The following is a 27,843-nucleotide window of genomic DNA, read 5'->3' as shown; positions in this document are numbered from 1 at the left end:
TACATGTATACATATACCCATGAGTATATTTAGATGTTTTTAAAGATCTCTCATAATGCAGAACGAAAGTCCAAATTCTACACTGTTTTTCAAGACCCAGCCCTGTTTTGCCTAAGCCTTCTTTGGAATCTTGAAAATGCATGCCTGAGGTATTTAGCACTGTGAAGGGTGAAGTGTCACTTCATATTTTTAGACTTATCTTTTTGACTTTTGTGGGCTTGGGTCAGATTTCCCTGGTTCTCTTTACGGAGTGTTTGCGTACAGGTGTTGTTTCTGTGCCAAAGACAGCAATAGCCCCTTTAGGACCTGAATTGAAGACTGCATTTCAACTGACATCACGTTTCCAGATCTAAGGACTAAACCTATGAAAATGGGAACATTTCGATTATTGGTGACCTTGGAAGATTCTGATGTAGAAAAACGTGAATTCAGTTCTATGTTGACCATCTACTGTTTTTCTGCCGCGTGCTCCACTCCTCCTACCAGTGTAATGAAGCAAATCCGAGACGAGCACATTCTAGAAATCTTCTCTTCAAGGATGATTGCTTCATGGGGAATTTCTGAGGACTTTTTGATTAGGATTTCTTCATGCTTCTGAGACTGCGAAGGGTTAAAAAGAGATCGATCAGTAGAAATGTGTATTTTCTGGCTAAAAACAAATCTGTCTTTCCCTCAAGTGATTTCTGTTCTGTTCATTTAACCTTGTGTGAGTGAGTCTACATGGATTCCAAAAATGACATTTTCTAGTAATTTGGACATCTCGACCCTAGAACTACCTATGTAGGACTTCAGCTTCCATGATCTTGAAGGATGTCGGCAGGAACAGTTTATTCCCTGTGTTGTGGTTTGCAAGATGCTGCAGAATGGAGCGGGAATTTAGGATCATAACATTCAGCAGAGCTTGTACTGCCAATACCTTGTGTTGGCACCCTGCCCCATACTTCTAAGATGACATCATGTGTTTATGCCAGCATGTTCTGTACCTGAGCCCAGCAGGATGAAGCTCCTTCTCATGTCATTTGGAGTCACTACCAAAGTATGCCTCTGGGAGTTTTGCAAAATTCATACAATTGATCGGAAAGAACAGCACCTCCAATATCTTTCTCCATGGAAGGCAGCTTCAGGACTCACACTATGACCCACAAAACTGCAGAGAACAAGAGGCTGTTCCGTATTTGATGTTCACTGACATATCCTTCTTAGGAGGGGTAGTAGCCAAGTGACTACTGAGTTTTTTAAGTGACCCTTCCCACCCCACCTCCCACCAGTGCTGCCATTCAGAATCTTTATGAGGAGGAAGATCATCCTCCATCGTTGGTTGCAGTGGTGAATGGATGAATGTCAGGCTGCAGTCAGCTGCTGGGGACTGGTCTAAATGCCCAGCTCTTCTCAGAGCCTTGGATTATGGTCCTGCCTTGGCTGCTTCCAGTGGGTCTGGCAAGACCACTTCACCTAGAAGAGAGAGACTGGTAGGTATGAAGTATGGGGGGCTTATCTATTGGCACCAACAGACAGGTATAAAATCCCTACAGAATGAACAAGCCACATCTGGGGCGAGGACAACAACTAAAGAGTTTTCTGCCTTAAAGTGGTCTTTTCTCATGGAATGCTACAGTAGAAATTACAAGCCTGTGACCATCTGATCATTTGCTGAACTAGAAGCAACATTTCAAATGACAGTTTGGCTTTATGACCAAGACCTGTGTGACTGTTTTTTTCAAAAGTGCCTCAAATCGACCATTTCTAACTATGGATAAGTTCCAGCTTCCTGCAGCTCCACAGAGAAGAGCTCTTAGAGTGAGAACCCACTAGGTTTGTTGTGTGCATGACTGGAAAAGCAAGTCAAGCAATTTGCCTGTTGCCGTCAAAAGTTTGCACTCTCTTAATGAGAACATGAAAACTAGCTCTGCAAGACTCTGTTCTCCAAGGGACGGAGAATTTCATGGCTTTCCAAAGACAACAAAAGTCACATGGGGAAGAGGCTACCACTTCTCTGCAGATGCCATGAATGGGTCCAACTCAAATCCTGCCATTTCACTGGGATCACCTTACAGCAGCAGATGTAGGGACCAAGGTATCTCAGCCTGGGTCTACAATGAAAGGCCTCCGTTGACAGAAAGCAAGTGACTTTTCACATCCTGTAAGCACTTTCCAAAGGCCGGAAGTACCTAACGGGTGATTTGTATTCCAAAAAGAACGTAAAAAGGGAAACCATGGTGTGTAAAATGCTCTTTCATTTCAATCACAAAAATACTTTCGGTATTTCACAAATGGGATACTTTCATTATTTTCAGTATTTTTCCTCCCATTTGATCCTCAGAACTACTCCCAGGGATTATCCTTCCTGCTTTCCTGAGGGAGAAAATGAGGTTCTCCCAGCAAGTTAGTGACCAAATTGAAACTAGACACTGGCTGTTCCCCGCTGGTTCAGCACATCTTGCTGCCCCCGTTGAGGCTGGATTAGTTATAACTCTATCCAGTGAAAGGATGTGGTTAATATCAAATAGGTGGTGGTTCACTGAAAACGTTAAATGTGGATTCTTTAATTAGTACTTCCTCAGTCACTTTGGAAACCCCAAAGCTCTTAGTGAACTCAACAAGTATAAGGTGTTCAGGTCGGGAAAAACACATCTAGTAATTAACTGTTACCATCAAAAGGTTGGGCTTTCTCAAGGTCAACACGAAGACTGGTTCCTGTTGAATATTTCAGTAGATTAAAATGCTGAGAATGTTTTGGATAAATGTGGAAAAATGTAGAAAGGAACTTGGCCTCGTCGTGCCCAGAAACAGAATAATACCCTAAAGGGCTCATTTATGTTAATGGAAGAAATGTATGGAGCTGATCCAAGAAAGGAAATCACTGTTCACTTCCTTTGAAGCACCTGTTCCTCCCCCCTCCCCGAGGAACCTGCTGGGAAGCCCACTGACGTTCAGGATGGGGTTCAGCAGGTGGCAGCCTGGCTTCACCTGGAGCCTTGTCTACGAAGCAAGGTGTCTGATTGACTTTGGGCCTGGTTTGCACACCCCCTCCATGCTTTCCTTCTGTTTCTGGGTGTTTCCGCACAGGTGAGGCAGAAGCTTAGGCAGCTATCTAGATACTGAGGGGGGCAAACTTCATACCCCCTTAACAGTAGTGCTTCTCATCTAGCAATATAAATAATGGCCCATTATCACTGCCAATTTCAGACTCAGCCTGTTTTATATGCCAACCTTACATCATCTACTCCTGTTTATACAAGATTGGGGCTCGGAAGGAGGGACACTTGAGTTCTAAACCCAGCATTCTGTACTAGCTGAATGAAAAAATATGTAACCTCACTGAGCTTCAGTTTCCTGGACTGTAAAATACAGCCAAATACCTCTCTTTTATGATTCTCATGAACCTTAGGCAGACTATGTGAAGTCCGCGACACTGTGTCTGGCTCAGTGCAGGTACTCAGTTGATACTGGTTTCCTTCCCTATGCTCAATATACAATAGAAGGAATGGGGCCCTTTTACACTTTGAAAACCACCTAGTTGTATCTTTTGCTTCTCTTTTGATAGATTACATTTCTAAGCTGTGGGTTTTGTAATACCTCATAATAAGATATACTTTTTTAACTGGAAGTGTGTTTTGACTATCAATTGAATCTTTTTTTATAAGCGTCAGTAAAGTCTAGTGTTTAAAACTATAAGCCCTAGACGGAGACTACCTGGCTTCAAACCCCAAACCCGCCACTTACGAACTTGGATGTGATCCTCTGACCTTGCACATATTACCCATCCTCTGTGTACCTCTGTTTCCTCATCTCTAAGAAGAGAATAATAACCTGCCTCACTTGGTTGTGAGTGTGAAATGAGATAATACCTAAAAAGTGCTTAGAATAGAGCCTGGCTACATGATAAGCCCTCAGTAAAGGCTAGGGGGACAATACAGATTAAACTAAAGTGATTTTATGATTTCAAAAAGCCATTAAATTGTAGATTTCATCAGAACTTTAGACTCAACAATCTAAAATTTGGCAGTGAAAAATGATGATTACATCAAGTTTCCCGGGATGTTTGCCTTAATACAATGTTACAAAGTACCAAAGTTTGAAAATATTGTAAGTAAAAATTCTACATGGAAAAATGTCTTAATCCCATTTCCACAGCCCCTTAAAAATTAAAATCCTATCTACAGGCCCAGTTGAATGAGTTGTGCAGGAACCAGTTTTATTTTTAAGAGGACCATTCTGAAGATATTAAACGAGCCTGATCACTTGAGAGAATAAGCAATAAAGAAAACCCTTGCAGAAAATACACTTCCCTTTAATAAATAAGCATAACCTTTATGTTCTTAGCACTTGGGAAGGAGAATCTGAAGGGAAAGAAAAAGAAGGGTCAAAAATCTGAAATGGAAAACATTGTCGAGTATGTGGGACATTTTAATTCATAACGTTTCTCCAGCACTTGCCCTCTTTCCGATGTTGGATATGGAGATGTAAAGAATACTGGAATGTACACATTCCCCGTGGGCGCACTTGAACTCAAAGTTGACCCTTTGTACTTCCCCTTTTACAATTAAAATAGCTCAGCAACTTAGCGTTATATTTAACAACCATCAAAGGCCTCTTGTAGAACATGGCAGCAAGGAGGGAAGGTAGGTTGGCCGCTCGGTGTGCCGAGTTCCATATTCGCCTAGAGTGGAAGGAGGAACATCTGGCACATTTACCGCCATTTATTTTTTAATCATGGAGCTTTTCACTTTTTTTCAAGCTTTTTACTCTTCTTGGGTTTTCAGCTGACCTCTAATCTTTCCTTTGAGGCAAGTTAACATCTCCTATTATATTCTCAGAGCTGACTGAAAAGCAAGAAGCCTTCATTAAAGAGTGAGATCTTTCCTTTCCTACTGAGGGTGTATCCGGGCATTGCCCTCAGGTGACAGACAGCAGAGACCTTGTTGATGTTCCTGATGCCAACGTCTGCTGGCATTGACATGTTTTTCCAGGTTGCTGTAAAGGGTAACAACAAGATAAGTTTACTATGAAGACATAAACCTGCCTTTCATTTTGATACAAAGTACAAAATATGGGACTGTTTATGCAGAAGGCAGAGTTTATTCAATGACATTAACAGATGGTGCCCCTTAGGAAAATAAAGCGTATAAAGAGGCAGGAGAATGGTCTCACCAGATTCAGACACCGTTTCAGGAGAATGGTCTCACCAGATTCAGACACTGTTTCTGGTTTCACGTCAACATACTTGTAAAGAATCTAAAAGAGGCTGGCATAGTTTGGCAAACTATGGCCCACTGACCGCCTGTTTCTATAAATAAAGTTTTATTGGAACACAGCCACACCCGTTGGTTTACATATTGTCTGTGACAGCTTTTGTGCTAGAGTTGAGTAGTTGCAACAGAGACTGTATGGCCCAAAAGCCTACAATATTTACTCTCTGGCCCTCTACGGAAATTTTACCATCCCCTGGTCTAAGACAATTTATATTCAATGATGCCTCTAGAAAGCTATTTCAGCGCAAGGCTAATTTACTGGTTCGCCCTTCCCACTCAGTGAAAGATGTCACTAGCTGTGTCTTCATAAGCATTCCAGGGCTGCGCTTGATTTGATGTGGCATATTTTTTTCCCTTTTCCAGGTGAAGTGTGAGGCCAGGTCAGCCTTGACCAAGCCGAAGAATAACCATAATAACTGTAAAAAAGTCTCAAATGAGGAAAAACCAAAGGTTGCCATTGGTGAAGAGTGCAGGGCGGACGAGCAGGCCTTCCTGGTGGCACTTTATAAATACATGAAAGAAAGGAAGACCCCTATAGAACGAATACCCTATTTAGGTTTTAAGCAGAGTAAGTATACTTGTTTTCATTTCTGAAATATCAAAACTGCTTAGAATCTTTGAATTGGAAAAAAAAATTTGACTCAGGATTATGTTGAAATCCTAATCTAGAGATGATGCTCTCTGTTTATACTAAATCTGCAAATCATCCAAGCCAGGAATTTTTTCCCTGCCTTTTTCCGCTACATTGTTCCCTTCTGGGGCAGTTGCAGTGAGATATTTATAGGCTTGAATCCACTGATTATGACTGGAAATAGACATGTTGAAAGTTTCTCATTTTCTGTTTTGTCAATCTTGAGTGTCCGTAACGCCTTTCTTCTGAGATAATAATATGACGTAGCTTTATCAGGCACAGATGTTGCCTATGAAAAGACAGCCTTTAAAAGGAAGACGTTTAAAAGTGGACAAAACAACCACAAAAAGAAAACATATTCCCTAAGCCCCAAATTTGTTAAGCAATAACAAAAACCTGATGACTTCAGCGGAAACAAGAAATACACAGATTTGAATCGAGGGTCCCGTTTTGAATTACTTCGACATATTTAAGTGTCATCATATATTTTTAGGTGGAACAGGGAACTCATAGCTGAACAGAATTCCATATAAAAAGAGAAGAAACCCAGATCCTGTCCTGATTTCACAACTGAATATATATTTTGCCTCTGTCTGGGTTTTGTGGCACACAAAGCGATGAGCCCCTGGCTTGAAATAGTATTTTCTCCAAATGTATCTTCCTAGATTAAAACCATGTGTCATTTTGATGAAGAATGTCAAACCTGTATGTTTTACATAACAATTTACATACCTAATAGCAATTGGCACTGATTGCAAGAGAACCCTCGCAGCCATTATAAACTTATATAACTACGAATGATTACAATGTTTGTCTGAAAACTGGTTGCTTGAAATAGAAGTAAAATTAATGTACTATGAACAGCTTTGTTGCATTATGCATTGATTCAGATTAAATCAAGGCCGAGGCAGGGCTCTTGATGGCTTTGAAACAGTGCAAGGTTCAATGAGGCTTTTCGAACGTGTTGTGTCAAAGAGCCTTTTTTGTTTTTTTGATTTTAATTTTATTCTTCATTTCCCTTACCAAGGAATTACTTGAAGTTCAATTTTCCCCTCTTGTAAAAAGAATCAAAGCCATAGCAGTCCCATTCCATGATATTTGGTACAAATGAACAGGGTTGCTCGCAATTTGGCATAATTGTTTAACAGCGTAAACATGTGCACACCCTGAAAAAGAAATCTGTTTGAAAAAAAATGTTTACAACATCACACAGGCAAGTTAGGGCAAGGAGTGGACTCATGACTCAATTCCTCTGTGAACGAATATCTTCCTTCCCTTTGATCTGTTCTATCACTGCTGCCTCGAGGGTGACATACTAGTTTTCCTACTCATTGCAAGGCGCCACGTGTCAGTGAAATATGATATGAGCTTTTAATATAGTCCTGCCATCAGACATTCTATTAAGAAGGCAATCATATATTAAAGTCACTCTTATTTTTTGATTATGGAGAGTTCTTATCTCAAGGAAGCATTATATATTACCATTTAATCAATGGCTTCTAAGGGTTGAACAAGACCAACCCCAATTTTGAAATCCCACGCTTTTCCCAAGGACGCTGTAACGTAGCTTCTCTTGGTCTGCTGATGGCAACAGGACTAAAACTGTGGTGTCTTTCATCCCAAAAGTAGAACCATTTCCATATTTGTGACTGTTTGTTAAGAAATATTTTAAGTGGTAATAATATATCCTGTTGTTGAATGCCCTTTGGCAAATTGTTTCCTAAGACATAGCTCTCTGGGGTACGTTAATATTTCTTTTTTTCTCTTTCTCATTGAAAAAAGAACAGCAAAATGTTTTAATTGACATTTCTTGGAAATATGTTAATGCAATGCTTATCTAAATACTTATTGTCCCTCTAACAGTTAACCTTTGGACTATGTTTCAAGCTGCTCAAAAACTGGGAGGATATGAAACAGTAAGTGTTTAAGCAACTTAAATGAAATAATTTTGCAATCTAACTCCCCCCACCCCCCTTTGACCAAAATGGAGAAAATGCAAAAGCAAACCATCATTGACTGCCTTTTCAAATGGCTCTACACTTTTGGGGGTTTATTGGGCCACTTTTGGAAACAGTCCCAATTAGTTCCAGGTTTGGCAAAATTGTAAACTTGTCGTAAAAACTACAAGTGGAAAACATATGTAACTCTCCCCTGTCAGGGAAATTAGTTGGGTCTGTAATTTTTTCCCATGTTGAGAAAGGGCTATTATTGTACAAGCAGCCAAGATTGCATAAAAGAAATTTCCCTTGGCAACATACCTGACATCTGTTCATGTCTAATATGGGAAATGTATTAAAGGCTTTCAAAAGTAATCAGTATTGGCCATTAAGGAATAGAATGCAGCAGAATCTCCTCTCATTCTAGAGCAAAGAAGCTTTATTAGACAAGGGTCAGTGCCGCATAAACAGGAAGTTATCAAACTTATTCGGAACAGGCTCTGACACTCTTTATCAGCTAATTCTAACTGACAGGAATGGGTTATTTTTAGCCCACAGGAAAATTTGATGGCCACGGATTTTTACAGCATGTATTTTGAACCAATAAAATATTAAAGCAACAAACTCAGATTAAAATCTTGAAAGAAGAAGAAAGAGCTGCCTTAATGTAGCGCACAGAGATGACATCTGTAATAAAATCAATTGACATGGGAAGATGTCGTCATTGGAAATATTTTCTCCACACAATGATCAGATTAAGTTGTGCATTTTCTTCTGCAATTGAATAAGAAATTATTTTTTCTTTTCTTATGAAGTAACCTGGGATATCTCTGTATCATAGTAAAATGACAGTAAGAGACACAAAGTCAAGAAAATGAAATTCATTTTAGCCCAAACATAATAACTAGTGTTTCTTGCCAGATAGAGCATATTGTTCCACAAACTAATATAATGGTTTGATGTCAAGGGCTTGGGATGGGAAAAGATGGCAAGCGTTATGTGATTCAGATCGTTGGGTATTTGCTATAGAGATATCTACTATGAATTCTGACTAAAAATTCTTTGATGTGGGCAAATATGCTTGTAAAATGTTTATTTAGCTTTAAATATTTATTTAATATGTGGGCTATATATATATGTTTATAAGGAAATACAATACTCATGTGAACTACATATAAAATGTGCGTTTCATAGACACGAATTTTCTTAAAATACTCGTTTTATCAAGTACCCTATGTAAAAATAAATACTGTAATTTTTCACTTGGTTGGATCTCTTGATAGGATGGGGAGATTGATTCCTTGCCACTGTGAGGTTCTGCAAAATCTTGAGCTAATTATAGCTTTTGTCCATGTGAAAAAGATGATAACTTATTCAGAGTTAGTCTCATAAATTTAGGAGTCAACCCCATAATCTAGACTTTTAAGTCTTAACTTTTATGGTTAGGAACAGAAATACACATTTTTATGAACTGTGACTGCAGATAAGTTACATGATATTGCACAACATTATGAAATGTCTTTTTAAACCCAGGAACTTTTTGTTACTCACTGATAGGGAGAGTGCCAGCAAATTTCACAGAATCAGCTTGTCCTGCTTTCATATCTTCTGTATCTTCACAAAGATTTTTTTTCATGCAACAGCAAGTTGGTGCAGAATATACAAAAGAAACTTCTGATAAGTTTCAGGGAATTTGCAGTACTCTTTGAGCAAATAGTATTTATTCTTTTGTTAAATGAATGAATGACCACACAATTAGCAAATGACCTGATCACATATTTACAGAGTGTCTTACGTATATAAAGCATTGTGTTGGATGTTCTGGGAGATGCAAAAGTATCTAGACCAGTGGTTCCAGTTACCAGAGCCTGCCAGAGGAGGACGTAATTAGAATAATAAGACAAAGGGGGAAAAGATCAGTGCCCTGTTCAGGTAAAGTATTTCCCCATTTAGAGATGAGGGAAGGAAGACTTATGGCTCTAATGCCATTTGAGCAGAATTTTGGAGAAAGGATAGAGTTTAGATGTAAAAGACCATGGTCTTCCAAGAACAGAAAACCAAATGGGGAAATAAAATGTGGAGGTAGAATGAAGTTGGTCCTAGAGAGTTTGAGTAACTTAAAGTAGAGTGACTAGGTGGCTGGGACAAATGGCCATGAAGGAAAGTCCAGAGGGAAGGATGGAGCCAAGTGAGGAAAGACCTTGGATGCTAGGCCCTGGAGTTATTCAGTAGGCAGCAGGGGCATGGGGGACACGTGGAAGATTGATAACAAGCTAAGTGCTGTGCTTTGCCACTTATTCTGCCTTCACTTTGTGTGTAGGTGGAGTGAAGTAGAGAGAGGCTTGGATGGGGGAATATGGAAAACCAGATTGGCATCTGTCTTCTGTCTGGTTATGAGCTTCATGTCTCTTCAGCCAAACCTCAAAAGGATGGGTGACCTCTGGGACCGTCCTTTTCTTCCTTCTCTCTCCCCTCACCCTTCAACTCCCTCATTGTTTACTGGGTCCCTGCCATTCTTCACAACACCCTACATCTTTCATCTCAGGCAGTGAATCTACATAGCCATCTTACTATAAAATCTACATCTGGTGCCATAAACTGGATGAAGCCAATTGGTGGGGTTTTTCCTTCCTTCCTCCCTACCTCCTTCCCTCTCTCCCTCCCTCTCTCTCCCCTCTCTCCCTTCCTTTCTTCCCTTCTTTTTTTTTAAATGCCTCATACTACCTGTTGGCCCTGTAGGCACTGAGGTTTGCCAATCCCATTATACATTTAGGCTTTTGAACCTCCTGAGTACAAAATCCATTTTACTCCTATTATATTTTGACTAATAAAACTGAGATGTTCAGTAAGGATTCAGTTTTGAAGTCAGTCCAGGAGATGTGTGAATAATATCCAAAATCTGATGACTTAAGTTGCCATCATAGTGTTACTGGAGAACACTTAACTGTGAGATTATCTGATATCAGAAGCAAGTGTAGACTTGTCATTAGAGCTCAAAAAAGATCTTAGAATATTCTAGATCGGGGGTTCCCAAAGGCTACTCAAGATCTGGGGCTCAGATTTTCAATAGGGAACTTGAAAGTATAACTAGCTGTCTAGGCCTCCATACTGAGATGTTAACTCTGGAGTGGAGTCTAGGTCTGCGGACTTGAGAATCCTTTTCCTTAAGCTGCCCAGGTGATATTAATTCAAAGCTAATGGTAACAATGATTATTAACACTTAGGCTGCTGGCCCTCATGGCTATTAGCTTCCAAATGTGGCCCCCATCTAAGTCAAGTATCAAAGATTAGAAAGTTGTCTTCGTGCTATTACTAAATAAACATGCCAGAATATTAACATTTCCTTGGCTGAAAAGCAGCACAAAGTTTCCAGTGAGTATTTTTCCATTTGGTAAAATGGTAATCTAAATTGGGACTCGATAAGCTATTTTCATTTTGAATGAGAAAAAGTGTAGTGCCCTAACATTTTGATCTTTTGCAAATTGGCCTTTGTGGAGAGAAAGATCCTTGCCCTGCTGCAAATGAAGAAACTGAGGTGCAAGGAGATGAAATGAGTTGGATGGGGTCATCGTGATGTTCTTCAAGTTCTGACTTGTGAGAATTTGGGGCACAATTGTCTCAACCTCCTGTAGCATCATGGGAAGGAGATTCGTAAATGATCATTCTTTATGCCTTCCATTCCCAGCAGTCTCTTCTGGATCTGGAATGCTTCCACATATTTTGGGTGATGTTTTGGAGAAAGGATCTAATAACCTACCTTCATTAGTAGCATCTTTTCTCTCAGTTCTTCGTACCTATCATGAGCCTTACCATATATACTAACTACTAGCTGAGGTTTTATCTGACTCTTCAGAAAAATGTGTGAACTTAGGAGATGGGTCAAGAAGTCTGGATGAGGAAAATATTCAGTAATAGTAAAAACTTGGGAGTTTGAAATTTGTAGATGTGTCTCTTCTGCTGTTAACTTGTGATTGGATAAAGACATCTCTTTGGAATTCCTTTTGGTTATAAAAAGAAGCCATCTTAATTGGCTTGTTTTTGTTTGCGGTTATAAACTATTCCAAACCTTCTGGTTTGAATTGCGAATTATGGATTATTTCATTTCAGTCCTTCACAACCCTCAAATTGAATTAAAAAAAAAAAAGAGCCGAAGTTTTATTTTAAGCCTTTATAGCATTCAACTAATGGCTATATTCAGTTCCTTGGCCTCTTCTGCCTTTGCTATAAATTTATATTTTGTCTCTACATCCTTAGGTTTACAGATCATTAATGTATTGAATAGATTTGATTTCCCAAAAAACAATATCCTGGCATTTTGAGTGGTTGGCAGTGAGGACCCTTCCTTTATAGTCATATGTCCAACTTCCCTTTCCAAACGTTTTAGAGCATGGGTTACCTACAGTGGAAGAGGCAGAACTGGATAAAGCTTTGCTGATGAGCTAAAGAAGCCTTCACTTCAGTGTCTGGCGAAGCAATTAAAGCTTGCAGAGTAGCTTGGGGTATTACCAGGAATGCAGCATGTAGAGGGTGGTTTGCTAAAGTGATTTCCCTTTGGCTAACTATTTGATGGCAAGCCAAAGGCAATATTTGGAGAGAAGGTAGAGTAGGGAAATGGGTCTTGAGTAAATCTCATCCTAGAGGCAGAGGACCATGCAACTGGTGCCTTCTAAGAATGTCAGCTAGCAGCCCCGTCTCTCCCCACCCGTGAGACGGGACCATTATTTCTCATCTGGAAGAAGAAGTCACTTGTCTTCTTGCTGGAAGGATTAGGTTTTGACATCAGACACTGGCTTTGACATCATCTCAAGACGTCTTCTGAATCTAACCCTAGTTCTCTGGACAGACAAAGCCTCTTGCTTAATTCAAAATTCTCGAAGCCAAAGATGATGTCATGTAGTTTTGAAAGGCTCCAGTTCCTGGAGTACTACCAGGAAAAAAAAGTCATCTTCCTTGAATTCAGTCCGCCCTCAAGGTGTCCCGAGAAGGAAGCTGTTTCTCAGAGCAGCCTGAGCAACACTGCTTGCAGGCAAACTCTCCTTTCACTTCATATTTCCTACACATTCTCAGGCCTTGGAAGCACTGATGTCCTTAAAGATTTCTGATTGCTCTGTCCTCACCAGCCCACAAAAATTCCAAGATTATTTCATCCCTGCAACCTCCAAGATAGAGAAATCAAGGTTCCAAGACCAGGTCTGGAGTGAAAATGGTTTTCTAAGTTTTTTTTTTTTTTAAGTGACAGGATATTTTCATCAAATAAAATTGTGGAAGCGAGAGATTCCTTTCCCACTCACTGGACCCGTTTTCTTGGAAGGGATGGGCACTGTGGAGAATTCATTTCAGGCCACCTTTAAAACACCACCTGGCTTCTAAAAAGCAGTTTGAAAGCCACTATATTTATAAGCAATGAAAACTTAATGAACATGCTAGATACAGAGTGCTTTTCAGTTTCTTGGGTCTTACCCACACTAGGAAAAGAAGTAACTGTCAAGTGTCTTCAAAGTGAGATTAAGTATCACACACACCTAGATGGGTTTATTTTGCTTGGGTGTGGTCTGCTCAGTTTTTCCTCTTGCTTTACAATTAATTTTATGGGGTTATGCTTCCTGCTAAATTATGAACTCTTGAAAGCAGTCACCTCTCTTTCTTTTCTTGATATCTCCTGACCCTCAACCCTCCATCCTCCGCCTTCCACCTCCATGCCTCTGTACATGGCACAGTGCCCTGTAATGGTAAGCCATAGAAGATGGATTGATGTCAGGGATTCCTGTCAACTAAGTGAGGACCTTGAAGGGGATGACTGGGGAAGCGCAATCCAAGAGAAATAACTGCTTGGATGAATTTGGCCATTTTCTTTAGGAAACAAAGAGCCAGAAGTTCTTTGTATCCTTAAAAACCTAAAATAACAGAAGGTCAGGTTGAAACGTGAACAGGACCAGCAGGCCTGAGGCTTAATAAGACAGTTGATCAAACTCAATCCATGGCTAGCTCAAACTTTACAGCTGGATGGGGCTGGAGGCTAGATACCAGGAGGCAGACATCAGTTTTTCTCCTCATGGGAGTTTAAAGTTAACATTCATGCAGAGAAGACATTGGACAATAGCGTTAAAACCTTAAGCAAATGCATAATTAGGCACGACAAAAGCATATTGGTACAGAAGGCAGATTTACATGGGTGGGAGCACGATGCCCAGTAGCTGGGCCAGGAGGAGTTCTCATGTCCTTTCCTCTCTCCTTAGGGCTCTGAGACCCATTGTAGGTTTGGACAATGAGAGGATTTAGACATTCCTCGCTTTAGAGCTTATGGTCAACGTTTGAATTAAAAGCACATCTGGGCACAAGAATAGAGATGTGTACCCCGGAGAACTGTATACTTAAAAGCATGTAGCAGTTGGAAAGAGCACATTTTATGACTTTTCCTGTGGAAAGAAAATATCTCAAAATGGCCTGATTCATCCAGGCTGGCCAGTGGGAGCTCGGTAAACAGAGAGATGACTTCCTTGAACGCCCAGCCCTTGTCTTTGCTCCAGATGAACCCTCGCTGGTAAAAACTATTTAAACACCAGAACCTGCTAGCAGGAGGCTAACACAGACCCCTAGCCAGCTGCACGTGGCTTATTAACATTGAGTGATGCTTGATGCTGGCTTCTTGCTGCCACAGTTTCAATCCAAGTGTGAAGAAGATTTTTTTTTTCCTTTTGATAATGCATTATTTATTCTTAAAGAAGTTTTGTCATTTCTGTGATAGGCAAGTGGTGGACAGGGCATTCCTGAGTCTACATGATAGGTTGTTGGAGGGGGACACGGTCCGTTTCCACACATTAAATAGCCCTCAGCAGTGGTCTCTGATTCATTACATTTTCACAATCTGTATTATTTTGTTCATATATTTGGGCACTTTATTTTTGGCATCTCCCACTAGGATGCAGTCGTGTTGGGTGTTGGGTCTGGTTTTTATTGATGCATCCCAGTAACAATGGGAGATGTTCAATAAATGTTTGGTGAATGAATGGATGGGTGCATGGATGGATTCCAGTATCACTGGGACTTATTCATGACTCCATGATGAACATAATACAGAACCTCTGTTCTAACTAGAGACACAAGTGGTCAGAGTAGAAGCAGCCATAGTTTTACTTGATACTTTAAAAGAGTAAAATCTCAGAGTACTGGTAACCTAACTCACCCCCTGAGATTCTTGCTGCCTTCTTAGCTATGCTATTCCCCACTAGTGAGAGACCCAAAGCTCAAAGTTGAGAACTTGTAGCAGAAGCTGTGATCCCCACGGTCATCTGCCTCATTTGGAGCAAAAGGCCCCCAGAGTTCTGTATTATCACCCTGCTACACGCATGAGCTAATCATCAGGTCATTCCGATGAGGAGGCTGCTTTGATGTAGTGGAAAAAAGTCTGCTCTTGGGGCCATAAGACGTTGGTATGAGTCCTGGCATTGCCATTCTGCTGCTGTGTGTCTTGGGCAAGTCGTGCAACCTCTCTGAGTCTCACTCCCTTCATCTGTGAATGAGATTTCTATAATCTGCCTCACAGGCTGATAGGAGGATTAAATGATATCATGGATGTGAAAACTCCATAAAATATGAAATATAGTGCACACAAGAGATACAAGAATGACAGGACTGATGGTTCCTTCTGAAGTGATTGCAGGGATGTACGTTGGCTGTTTTCTAGTCCTGCTGGGCTCCCCACACACCTCTTCTGAAGATGGGGCATGTGGAGGTGTGTTTCAAGGGGTCTCGGTATCCTTGGGGCTCTGAGGAAAGACATAGACACTTGGGAGGGGGTCCTGCTGCTCCTTCCTTCATACATAGGTCTCGAATAGATCAGCCTGAAATTGTATTATTTAAAGGGTTAGAGGGAGATTGTAATTAAATATAAAATAATCACCAAAATAGATATTGTGAGTGTTTTGAAAGGGGCTTGAAACCATTTGTTATAATCTAAACCAAGCTACAAATAAAGGAGGATTTTAGTTTAGTTATAGCTGCTAGTAGATATAAGAGGTGGTTCTGTCTGCCGAGAACTATTGAAACAATTTGGTTCAAGAATGCTTCATGGGAAATTGAACAATGCAAAACTCACGTTGTCTCCAGGACCAACTTGGGCCTGTTGAGAAGGGTTTATGGAAATGAAGGAGTTCTTTTTATTTGAAATGGAAAAGGTACCGTTTACCCTATAATATTTAACCACCCTTCCCCTCCTCCTTAGATTGCAATTACAGAGCCCCTGGTTGCAAGTTGAGATATTTTCCCCCAGCTTGTTGCCTTTAGCCCCTAAGTGAACTCCGCTGGCAGCTCTGCGGGTATTTTTCAAAAGAAGCCTGCAGCTCTGATTGTATTAAATGCCACTGGCACCTCTGCCACGCCCTGCCCCCTGCACATTCCAGTAACAGAGTTTTCCTGTAACCCTGTTTAGAAACATTCACAAGGACCTCAGAACTTGTTCTGTTTTCCTAGTTTCAAGGAAACACTAGACTTGCTCGGATGCAGTAAATGACGTGGTTTCCCCAGATTAATCATTTGCCAGATCATGCATCTGTTATTTTGTAAAATCTTCATTTACGTACCAAAATAAAATTAAAGAAAGAAAATAAAGCAAGACCATAGTGTGCCGTTCAGTATATTGCAAGCTGTTTGCTTTTATGCACCCGACTCAATAACAGGCGTAGCTTGCATCTTAGCTTTGGAATATGTTAGTTTGCATAGGCTTTGATCGATATCGCATTTTCCTGATCTAAGTGAATAAAAATAGACAGCTTGCGACATATACAGTTTCAAATTTTGGTTTTGTTCTGGTGGGTAGAGGCGCTGGCATAAAAACATACCCTAAGACGACTGTAAATTCTGTAACTAAACAGTTTTCCCTAGAGATTGCCTTACTTGACAGTGTTATAATTTGATCAGTTAATTAATTTGTGCAGTAATTTTATTTAGTTTTTAAAGCAGGCAACACGTCGCATAGTTCAAAAATCAGAAGATACAAAAGCAGGTTTGGTGAAAAGCCTCTCTCTTACCTATGTAGTCAGCCACTCGTATCCACATCCCTTAAGCAACCAGTGTTTATTCTGATTTCATTTAAACTGACGTCCTAAAATATATTTTAGCTAAAATCTTATTTTATTTTGATGCTTTATCACATGACAGAAAGGAACAGAGTATGAGTTTGGGACCTTGGGAGCCAATAACGACCTGAATATCCAGGGAGATGCCTTAGATGAAAATGCACTAAGGGTGACAAAATATAGAGCCAAAAGCAGAATTTCATTTTTATTGTAAAGAAAAGCGTTGAAAGTGAGATCTCACTACAGAACCGTAGGTCTCCCTGTATACTCATTTGGCTTTCTCTGTTTCTGGATTTCCAGAACAGACTGTTCTCTTCTGATTGTTGCCTATGTCTTGAATCCTGGTTCTGTGAATCTCTTCTGATGCGAGATTGAATTTCCCATTGCCACTTTTTCAGATAACAGCCCGCCGTCAGTGGAAACATATTTATGATGAATTAGGCGGTAATCCTGGGAGCACCAGTGCCGCCACTTGCACCCGCAGACATTACGAAAGGTAAGAAACCCTTTCTTAGAACGTCCTCACTTCATTCAAAGTGCGTTAATTGGAACAGCTTCTGGTCAAGGATAAGACAAGAGGAAGTCTTGCATACCGCCTGGTGATTTTCAGGGGACGTGGCTTTCTCTGGTTACGGGGGCTAAAATTAGATGGTCTTTTAGTTTGGTTTTATCCTGTGACCACCCGCCCGACAATACTTTTTTCTCCCCACAAGCATAGATTACTCACTATGTTCTCTGTAGGTTCATTTACTGTGAGAACCTTCAACTTCTGGAAACATTGGCCTACAGTGTTATTATGAAGTTACCAAGTAACTGTATTAACATTGAAATGTATTCACGTTGAATGTATTAAGATTGAAAAGTAATCATTTCTTTAATAAGAAAATTGGCCCCAGCTAAGATGCATTGTTTTTTCCCATCTTGGTATTTTTCTTCTATGGGTATGCTTTGACCCAGGAAGTCCCTTCTTGCCAAGTTCTGTGTGGGTTAGTTTTCTAACAATTTCAGCTTCTTTCAGAAAGGTGATAATAATGCAAACAAGAAACAGTGGCAGATTAGCTTATTATGAAGGTTGTATCCATAGGAATATTTCCTCTTTGCTTTAGGACTATGTTATCCACAGCATTGAAGAGCAGTTAGAAAATTCATGCGTTATCCTTGTTGTGTGCTTCAAGCCCATACTTAATTTGTTTAGGTCTTACCAACTTCCTTATCTCTGGTATTTCCCTGCTGAGGTGTTGACTGACTCAGCTCCCTAGTTTCAGATTCAGAGCTTGTGAGATCCAAGTAGAGGCGTGTGTGCGCGTGTGCCTATGTGTTTTAATAACTGCCACAGATGGGATGAAGTCAAGACACAGTCAGCTGAACAAACAGACCAGTCAGCTTGCTCATTTGAAAGGTAAAACACAACTGCTAGAGTTGATGGTTGCTCTTCACATAGTTACCATTCCAACTTCAACCCAGATGCTTAACACCCACCTTTGGGTCATACAAATGCATCTTCGGATAATGTCATCCAGCACATCAACTCTTAGTCATATTTCTTTTGAGGTCAATTATACTTTTATCTGTATTGCATTTAATGCAGAGCATCTTTTAGGATGGCCATTCAGTGAAACTTAGAATGTTTTTGTAGGTATAATCATGGTAAGCAGAGTTGAGTTTAGCATCCTATGAAAAATTCCCAGTTTTCCCTAGAGATTGCCTTACTTGACAGTGTTATAATCCAGAAGGATTTTTAAAAATTGGTGACAGGAATTCAAATCATTACTCTTCATAGCATTGTTTTCAATATAGCGCATGAATTTTTTAAAATGTGAGTGCTATTTCAGTATTTAATACAAAAGCCCACCTTCTCACTGAACATAACAGGTACACCACTGAAATCCTCATACAAAATAGCTTTGGTATCTCATGTGGGTGTTCCGTAAATAGTATCTAACGTACCAGAGGTGACTTCTCTTTCACTTATGAGTCAAGGCTTTAATCAGAACATTTTCATTAGAAACACAGTGTCCACTTTCAAATAGCTTCTGTTATGATGGTGAACGTTCCTTACCTCCATGTGCAAATGTCCCCAACACCCGAACCATCAAACCTAAAGGACCAGATAGCAAGTAAAATTTGATAAAGGACTGTACCTCAGCTGTTAGCTGGCTCACTTAGTTAAAGAATGAAAAATTAATCAAATGTATTACAAAACATCACATGGTCAAAAACAAATAAATAAGGTTTGAGATGGAAAAAGGATTGGATCTAATAGAAGTGTGTGTGTGCATACGCACACGTATGTGTTTAATTTACTTAAGCAGTTGTGTGGATAAAAATAGCCTCAATCTTAAATGAAATGCCAAGATACATTCTTTTGAAGATTGTGTACTTTATTTCATGATTTACCTCTTCCTGGAGTAGCAGAATCCCAAATGCCTTCAATCAGTCAAACTGGAAAATTCTAGTAGAGATGCCTCAAACTTTAGCAACTAAGGAACACTGTTAAAGATTTTTTTCTAATTTCTCTTCTCGCCTCATTCTTGGGAGCAGACTGGATATTTCGTAAAGGTTTGGTCTCCCACTGGATTAAATTTTTTGAAAAGCTGTGTCACTTACTCTTCTAAATCTAGAGTTTGTTTGGTCAGTGTATCCGCCAGGATCCAGTAAGGAAAATAAAAACCACCCTAGGTATTTAACAAAGAGAATTTACTATGGAGAATTGGCTGAAACAAGTGTGGGTGTGAAGCACTATGTTAATGTGGAGGTAATAACCACAGGTTCCCCAGGGCTCAGGGAATAGAGAAAAAGGGTTAGCTTATCACCACCCAGATGTTTGAGAGTGAGTCTCACAGAGCTGGGGTTCAGATCCCTTCCAGGGAGAGGCACCCAACCAGTGCTGATACTTCAGGGGCTCAGAGGAGGAGCCCTGCTGAGCTGGGCTCAGCCCTGAGGAGGCAGTGCTCTGTGGCTGGTGCTAGACCTCAGAGGAAATGCACTGAAACTATTCTGGGATTGTTGAAAGAAGCCAGAGGCTGGAACCAACTGCTGCTGCTAAGTTATTGTTGGGATGGCACTGAAATGAAAAGCAAGCAAAATAGAAGGAGGTCCCCTTTCCCCTTCTTTGGCCTGCTAGGGCCCCATTTGGAGAACCCCAATAGGAAGACAGCTGACAAAAAAAGACACGTAATTTACAGAGTCCTGGTCCCAGCATCACCAAGCAGAGCACAGAAGGGTGGATTGCAAATAACTGATTTTTTTTTTTCCTAAATCAGACTGTACTTACAGGAATGCCATTCTCACTCATTTGAACCAATCATGACCTCAAAGGAATCACCCATACTTCTGTGTTTTGTGGTGGGGAGAAAAGTCTGGGAACTACTGCTCTAGATGTCTTACTTCTCTTCAGTGGGTCTACCAGAGAAGGGCAGAGGGCACTTGGATCTGTCCAGGGACTTGAAACAGTTGTATTTTGGTCGAAGAAGAGACTGAAGCTCTTGACTACAACTGTGTTTCGTGTTTATGGCAGATTTCATCCATTCTTGCTAGTTATAGGCTGTGATAACACAATTAAAATGGTGATGACTAGATTGCTGAAGGACCAATGTTTTCAAGAAGGTTCAAGGAGTTCAGAAGGGTCAAGATGTTGTAGGCAAATATCTAGTCTGGACATGCCTTTGGAAATTTTTTAAGCCTTCCAGACTAGATCAGAATCATGGGAGTTCCCCCTCTACTGCCGGATCATCTGGTCTCTCGTTCTCTTCACTTTAATATAGACTGACTTCTTTTCCTATCCCTACCTCCAGCTTTGCTTTCCTAGAAGAAGAAGACATGAGTGCCCTATTGTGCATTATCCACTGATTTATTCTTCGTGCAGCATGGTTCATGTTTCCAGTAAATGTTTTCATTTTCCAACAAGAAAAAATGTAGCCAGTTCCTCAGTAAATGTTACTTGTATATTCGTTGGGCACTTTCGGTTTATTAATGAGTGTAATAATGAAAGTGCGGGTTGTTGAAAAGAATCAACGGGTGTTTTTATTTAAGGCATAGCAGAAATGGTACAATGCCTGTGAATGCATCATTGTCGCTGAAGGCCTGACTCGTCCAAACTTGCCTCTGATTGGTTTAAATCAAATAGGTCTAAGCCACTTCATAAAAATGTCTTTGTCAGCCTGGTTTTGCTTCCAAACCTATTCATCTCTGTCAGTTTTTAATATTAGTACCAGGCTCCTGGCCATAGTCCATTAGTACGGTACTTAATTGCTCGTGTTACAGATGATCACCAATATAAAAAGCATTAATGCTTCCCCATCACAAGACTCTTGCTATGTAGATGTCTCAAACTCAGCGAAGCTTATGAAGTGTGGTTACTCTGGACATTTCTTGCTCAGGATTTATAGATAAAGTTCCTGTAGGTTATAATGCAAAAAAAAAAAAAAAATGCCTACCTCCTGGGCAGGACCCTTCTAAGTGGAATATTGGCTTTCTTGTCCAACTCTTTATTCAAGGTACCTCGAATTGCTTTCTTTTATCAGTAAAGGAACAAAAAGGAAAATGATTACTTTCATGGAATTCTCTTCGCTTGATTTTCTGGAATAGTAATTCACTTTAAAGGCTTTGTTTTCACATGCAGATTTGCTTTCTTTTTTTTAAAAAAAAAATGTTTTTTAAGCACATGCAAGGAGAAGAAATCTTTACACAGAATACCAGATTACTGGTTTTAATTTTCCTGAATAAATTACATAGTCTGTTTCTGCGGTGCACATGAAGTTGTTATTAGGGATTTAAAAAGGAGCGTTAAGGCAAAAGTACTTTATGATCTGCTTTTCTGAGTATTTAGAAAATCAAAATCATGACAAATGTATGTGTTTGGGGGGGAAATGAGCAATTATGCTTCATCTTCTTGCATACTTAATACCCAATATCAAATTCTGACCTTTTGCTTCTCCCTTAAGCAGTCCTCGGGCAGGACTGTCATGCTGCATCCTGAGGTGGCTTCCTTTGCAGTGGCTTGGGGTGAGCTGTACCCAAGCCAGATGCACTTGGGCAGAACCCGAGTGACAGTCAGCTGGCGCTTCGGCCTTTATTCTCTGAAGGTGGAAGGCAGGGTGTGGGAGGTTCGTGTTTTGAGTATAAGTATGTGCTTTAAGATAAATGCCAAAAATGTATCAGGTTGTCAGGAACTCAGCTAATTGTATTGTGGGTAAAGGCCAAGGGAAAGTAAGGTGAGCTACAGTTCTGTTCATGTCCAGGACACGATTTGGCGTATTCGTGCTCATTTTAATACCGTTGCAGTTAATCGGTGCACAGTTCGCAAAGTCACAGGCAGGCTCCCAGCATTTTAGATCTGAGCCATCCCTTCACAGTCCTGCAGACCAATGCCGCTCAAGTGAGGTGACCCATCCATCAAGTGACCCATCCGTGAACTGTGTGCTCCCAGCCCGCGAGGGGCAGAGCACAGCCACTGCGAGTAAGCATTGGTACACTTACAAACCCATTTGCCAGAATAATTTAATGTCCATTCGATCTAATAAAAAATTGGAGCTTGTATTTTGTAGGCCTTTTTAAAAATTTCATTTTTCTAGTAATTCATTTTTAGGGTGTTTTACAAAAGTATCAGCGGGCAACAAATGGGAAATTTAGAAAACTTGTCCTTCTCCCCAGGTCATTGGAGAAGCACAGCCCCACGCCAGTGGTCACAAACTCAGATGTTTATGGGAGCAGGTAGCACAGGTGAGGGCAGGTGGCCAGGCAGGAAGGTGGGAAGCCGGCACACGCAGCCCAGCCAGAGGGGGCAGTGGGATCAGCCAACACTCTTGCCTTAGGCAGGTACAGTCTCTTTGCTTCCAGACCTTCCATGTGTTCAAGGTAATTTTTATATGAAATCACCTGACTTACAAATATTGGCTCCATTATTTCTGAAAATATTTTACATAAGCTAAACTAAACATGCCCGTGGGCACAATGCGCCCACAGGCTACCAAGTTCCATGAGCACGATCTTTGTCGCTGGGCTAATGCAGTCTCTGCTTGAACACCCTGTCGTGAGAGGGCAGGGAAGAAGCGCCACTGTTGAAGGCACTCTTCCTCTAAACGCTCTTCCACATGTCGAGCAAAATGCCTTGTGTGGCTTTCCATGGACCCCTCCTTGCCTTTTGGGGTTGACTTGTTCTGTGTCTCCCTTTTCCCAGTGACAGGCCTCCATATGCTTGATAAAGCTCCTCTCTCGCTTCAGGCCTTTCTATTCCATTCAACCAAGCCTCAGAGCATGATTTATGGACTTTCACTAGTTTTGCTTGCTCTTGTGTAGATGCCTCCAATTTGTGTCATTCAGAATACCCAAAGCTAATCCAGATGTGACATATAGTACTTGGGATGTGGGCAGTGTCCGTCCATCAGCATAGCCTAAGATGACATTTGAAATTGGTAAGAAACCCTCTTCTAGGGGCCAGTTTCTTTTTCTTGGGTAGGATACATTTGCCATTGGATTGACTGCCTTTTTCCTTTGCTGCTGCCCTCAAGAGCCAGTTGCTGTTTTTTAAACATCTGCCATGTGCAAAGCACTCTCAGGGATATTGTAAATGTAGGAACCAAAGAGTTTAGAAAAAGGCTGGCAAACAATGAAGAGGTTGTTACCACATTCATGGCAGAGACTGCTCAGGGAACTTGATGCTGCTTCCCATGAGCCCAGGGTCAGCCTCAGAATTCTTCTCAATATGACACCCCCAGGCACACTACCAACTCATCAGACCTGGGAGGTGCTGTGATCCTTGGCTTATTACCCAACTTACCATATGAGCCAACTCATAGTCCATACATACATGAAAGAGGGTTAAATATTTAAGTCTATCAAAACCTTGGGAAGTAAGAGATACAAATAATAAGTTCAACAGGGGTCAAAGAAAGAAGAGAGGACTTCCAACTAGAAAGAGGAGAGTCTTCCAGGAGGATCTAGAATTTGAACTGGATCTTAAAGAGGTTAGGTTAGAACTTAAGATACATCCTCCTACATTGCTTAAATAATTCAATTGTGGAATTCAGGAACAGCAAAGAAACTGTTTTTGAGGGCAAGGACTATGTGGTATTGCTTTCCTTAAGACTCCCTATTGCAGCCAGTGCAGCAGCATGAACATATCAAGGACTCAGGAATTAGGAGTTGAATGAATTAAGTTAAATACAAACAAAAAGGACAGTTTCCTCAAGGAAATGTGTGCAAAGAGGTAGGGAATGAGGTAGTAGAAGGGGCTATCAGGAGAGTCCAAAAGTTGAACTTCCAAATTGGAGACACCAAAGGCAGGTCTTGCAGTTTATCCTCTCGGTGTCTGTTAACTCTCTTGCCTTGAGGTCCAATGGGTAGACCATGCTCCATCCTCACCCGTGGTGGAGTTGACCAATCTATGAATTTGCATCTCCTTTCTAAACACTGTCTTGATAATCAGGGCCCTGGCCAGTGGACGTTCTGTTGGTAACACCTCTGCAACATGCTACCCAGGCACTCTCATCTTCCTTATCCCCTAAACCCACAGAAGGCCTCCTGGCCCTTATCAATAACCGGCAGTCCAGGAAATATCACACAAGGGGCTGAGATTAGGGAGGCTGAGGCTGTGCTTCTGTTCCTCCATCTATACCCCACCATTCTTACAAGGACCTGAATCAGGTAGATGTAAGCACCCTACACCTGGAGTAGCTGCTTCTTATCATCAGTAAAGAATTTCTCCCTAAAGGAGAGTCAGGTAATTTCATAAGCAAGAGCCTCCCTCCGTATCACTCAGCATGCCTAAAATGCTCTGATAACTTTCCAATGCCTGGCTATTTCAAGAAACTTTTACAAAGGAAAACAAAACCCCAGCCAGGCCCTGGAGTAGAAAAACTGGTTTCTGTTTAAAAAAAAAATAAACAACAGCCTTTGAAAAATCTCTATTTAAAAATTCTTAAATTTGCCTCTAAATGCAAGTTGTAATTAATAGAAGTTGGAGTTTATACTGTTGATGTAAAAACACCCTCAGGCACAAACTAATCAAGTGTGTATGTCATGCTGTAAACTACAGCAAGTTCTTTGTCTGACCCAAAAAAAGCTTGCCAAACAGCAGTTTTTCTTTGTCTAGCTCCTTTATTGTCTCATTTTTGTTTTCGCTCTACCTCACCCGCTTTGAACCTAGCTATAGTATTTAAGAAACTTTGCAGGTCCCATGTTTTATTGATAGTTTTCATCAAGCATGAATTTAAATTTGAGAATAGATTAGGTGTCTTAGCCCCTTTTCTTTTTGATAAATAACAAGAGGTTTCTACTTATGATTTTCTGTCCTCGGGGCTTTATCATTAAGATTAAATAACTACTCTCAAGCATGCCACTGCACAAACATCTTTTCAATTATGTGAGTAACAGATGCCTTCACAAAGGAACTATTGAAAATTCAGAAAGCATGTTTCCAAAAAAGAAAGGAAAAAAAAAAGTATCAGATGACAGAAGAATGTAATTGTTTACCATTAAAATATATCCTTAACTCTTCCACTGAAAACCTCTTGGAACATTTTGTTTTTGTACAAGTGATTACAGAGTTTGATCAAAATAATAAATGTTTGGGGAATTGTTGAACCTTCCAGAAGCTCTGGAACCCGTGGTATCTTACATGCATGGGACTTGAATGCAATAGTCGTTTGCCCGTTGTTATGTGTGGAGACTGCCTTCCTTCCTTCCTTTGTGGGGTGTGCATCGTGTTGAAAACACTGTAGTTATATTGGTCTATTATTCTTGAAATAATGTTAATGTGCCCTTGAAATGGATCCACACAACTTGAATCTGAGTTGGTCATTGTTTAATCATTGAGAATAATAATGGCTGCCATCTTTGCTGGCTGGCATTGTGGAGGGCTGGGTACTGTCTATGGTCCAGGCCCTCTGTTGTGAGCGTGTATTTTAGCCCCTGGAGTATACAGTCAGCCTCTTTTAAGTCCATTCCAACTTTCTGCTTCGTGGTCTTCATTTGAAAGACATGGGGCTAACATCAATCTAGACCCTCTTAGAAGTGGCAAGGAGGCATCATAGAAACAGATTCCCTCATGAGCTTTCAGTCTAGTTAGAGAGACCATGGGAAGCTCAGACTCAGTAAGGTTAAGTGCTACAGGCTGGAATTCATGGGGGACATGATTCTTAAGGCCTGATCCAACTAGGATTACTACTTTTGGAGAGCATGGGCATGATTATCCTGGAGTATTGTAAAAGGAGTGGTGTGCCCAATGCCCAAGCCATAGGGCTGATTCTGTTGTAATGGGTCGACCCTTTGTGGAATGGCCACGTATGTATTTTGTAGGTCTGTTGCCCCTGAGAAAAGGAGAATGCTCACCCTGATTAAGACAGACAGTGCCTCAGGAGCTTGGAATTTTCTTAACCTAGGGGTAATCATTTCAGTGTCTCCCCAATGTTGGTGTTTGTGAAACAATGTATGAAGACGCACAGCTATCTTGCTGAGATAAAAGCAGCTCGGAGAAGAGGCAGATCTGCGTTTGAACTCAAATTTTGGCACTTACTGGCTGCATGCCTTTTAATGGTCATTTAATTATTTCACACTGAACCTCAGTTTCCTCATCCATAAAATGAGGATAAAATAACATATCTGTGTATATTCCTTTTTGTAATTGTTGAAGTCAAGGCATACAAAGTGCCTCGTATTAATAGGAATTTAATACATGACAGCTGCTATTAATATTGTAATGCCGAATCAATATATAAGAACAGCCAGAACTTTCTCTCCCTACCCTCCAACCTCACCTTTAACCCTGGCCCCCACAGCCCATATAAATCCAGTTCAATGGGCCTGTCACCCTTGAGCCGCCTCTCTCACATTGACACACCTTGATGGGAGTCAAGCCACCATCTTCCTGGATCCCAACACCATGTACCTGTCTTTCCTCTCTTTGCTTAGTTAGGGTCATAGTCACTCCAGGACCATGGAAGAAGATGTCACAGTTATCAATGGGCCTAAGAAACTACTCTCTCACCACTTCTAGGGGCAAGTGGAGAGTATTAATGCCTTAAATGGTTTTCCTGTTCATCTTCTGCTGCCCTTTGAGTAGGTAATGAAGCTCCTGGTGAGCAGATAATTTTCCCAAGGAAGAGCTTCTCTGAAGACAAGTGGCCATGTTTTGTTGTTGATGATAAGGGGCCATATACCTTTTAGGTATCTTAGCATAGAATACAAATGATGGTATTTATACCTACTTCCCCCCCCCATTTTTTTTTTTTGTTTTGCTGAGGAAGATTCACTGTGACCTAACATCTGTTGATGATCTTCCTCTTTTTGCTTGAGGAAGATTCACCCTGAGCTAAGATCTGTGCCAGTCTTCCTCTATTTTGTATGTGGGTCGCTGTCACAGCATGGCTGCCAACAAGTCGTGTAGGTCTGTGCCCAGAAACTGAACGCAGGCTGCCGAAGTGGAGCATGCCGAACTTAACCACTAGGCCACAGGGCCAGCCCTGTATACCTACATCCTTTTTAAAGAGCTAGGTACAGTTTACCCTTGGTAGCTCACAGGCAAGCTAAGATTTTTACACAGAACCCATGTTGCATTCTCCCACCATTTTCTTGGCTCAGATGGGTCCTGCCATACGCTCATTCTCCATAGCCTACATATCAGCATGGCATCTCCCTCCATGGTTTGGTGCTCAAAGCTTTCAGTTCACATCTTCATCTGTTGGAAGGGGACACTGGAGGCCTCATTATCAGCTCTCTTGGTTACTGGTATTTTGCTCCTCACACTCGGCACACTAATTTCTCTACTCTACTGAAACTCACACCATAAAACAGAGGAGATCTTTATCCGGAGCCCACATCTTTTTCAGATGGAGCTTGGCTTTTAAAAGAACAGAAACGAGGCAGCACAGTTGCGACTGTACTTAGCAAGTGTTGTGCCCACTGAGGCAACAGTCCCACTTCTTTGCACGTTGACGTAGCACGTTTATGTA

General features: G+C 40.9%; 1 protein-coding gene across 3 annotated transcripts in view; it reads left to right on the top strand.

Moving 5' to 3' along the window:
* The window catches only part of ARID5B (AT-rich interaction domain 5B), a 175,025-nt gene that overhangs the window by 132,554 nt on the left and 14,628 nt on the right, over positions 1-27,843 (top strand). For all 3 annotated transcript variants that reach the window (XM_046651239.1, XM_046651242.1, XM_046651244.1), the window contains 3 exons: positions 5,616-5,820; positions 7,747-7,799; positions 17,293-17,390. In XM_046651239.1, coding sequence (XP_046507195.1) covers positions 5,616-5,820; positions 7,747-7,799; positions 17,293-17,390 — 356 coding nt within the window. The remainder of the gene's footprint in view (positions 1-5,615; positions 5,821-7,746; positions 7,800-17,292; positions 17,391-27,843) is intronic.

The sequence above is a fragment of the Equus quagga genome, chromosome 2 (assembly GCF_021613505.1).
Source record: "Equus quagga isolate Etosha38 chromosome 2, UCLA_HA_Equagga_1.0, whole genome shotgun sequence".
NCBI classification, from domain to species: Eukaryota; Metazoa; Chordata; class Mammalia; order Perissodactyla; family Equidae; genus Equus; species Equus quagga.
Note: the sequence above shows the minus strand (reverse complement) of the source record. Positions and strands in the feature narration are given on the sequence as shown.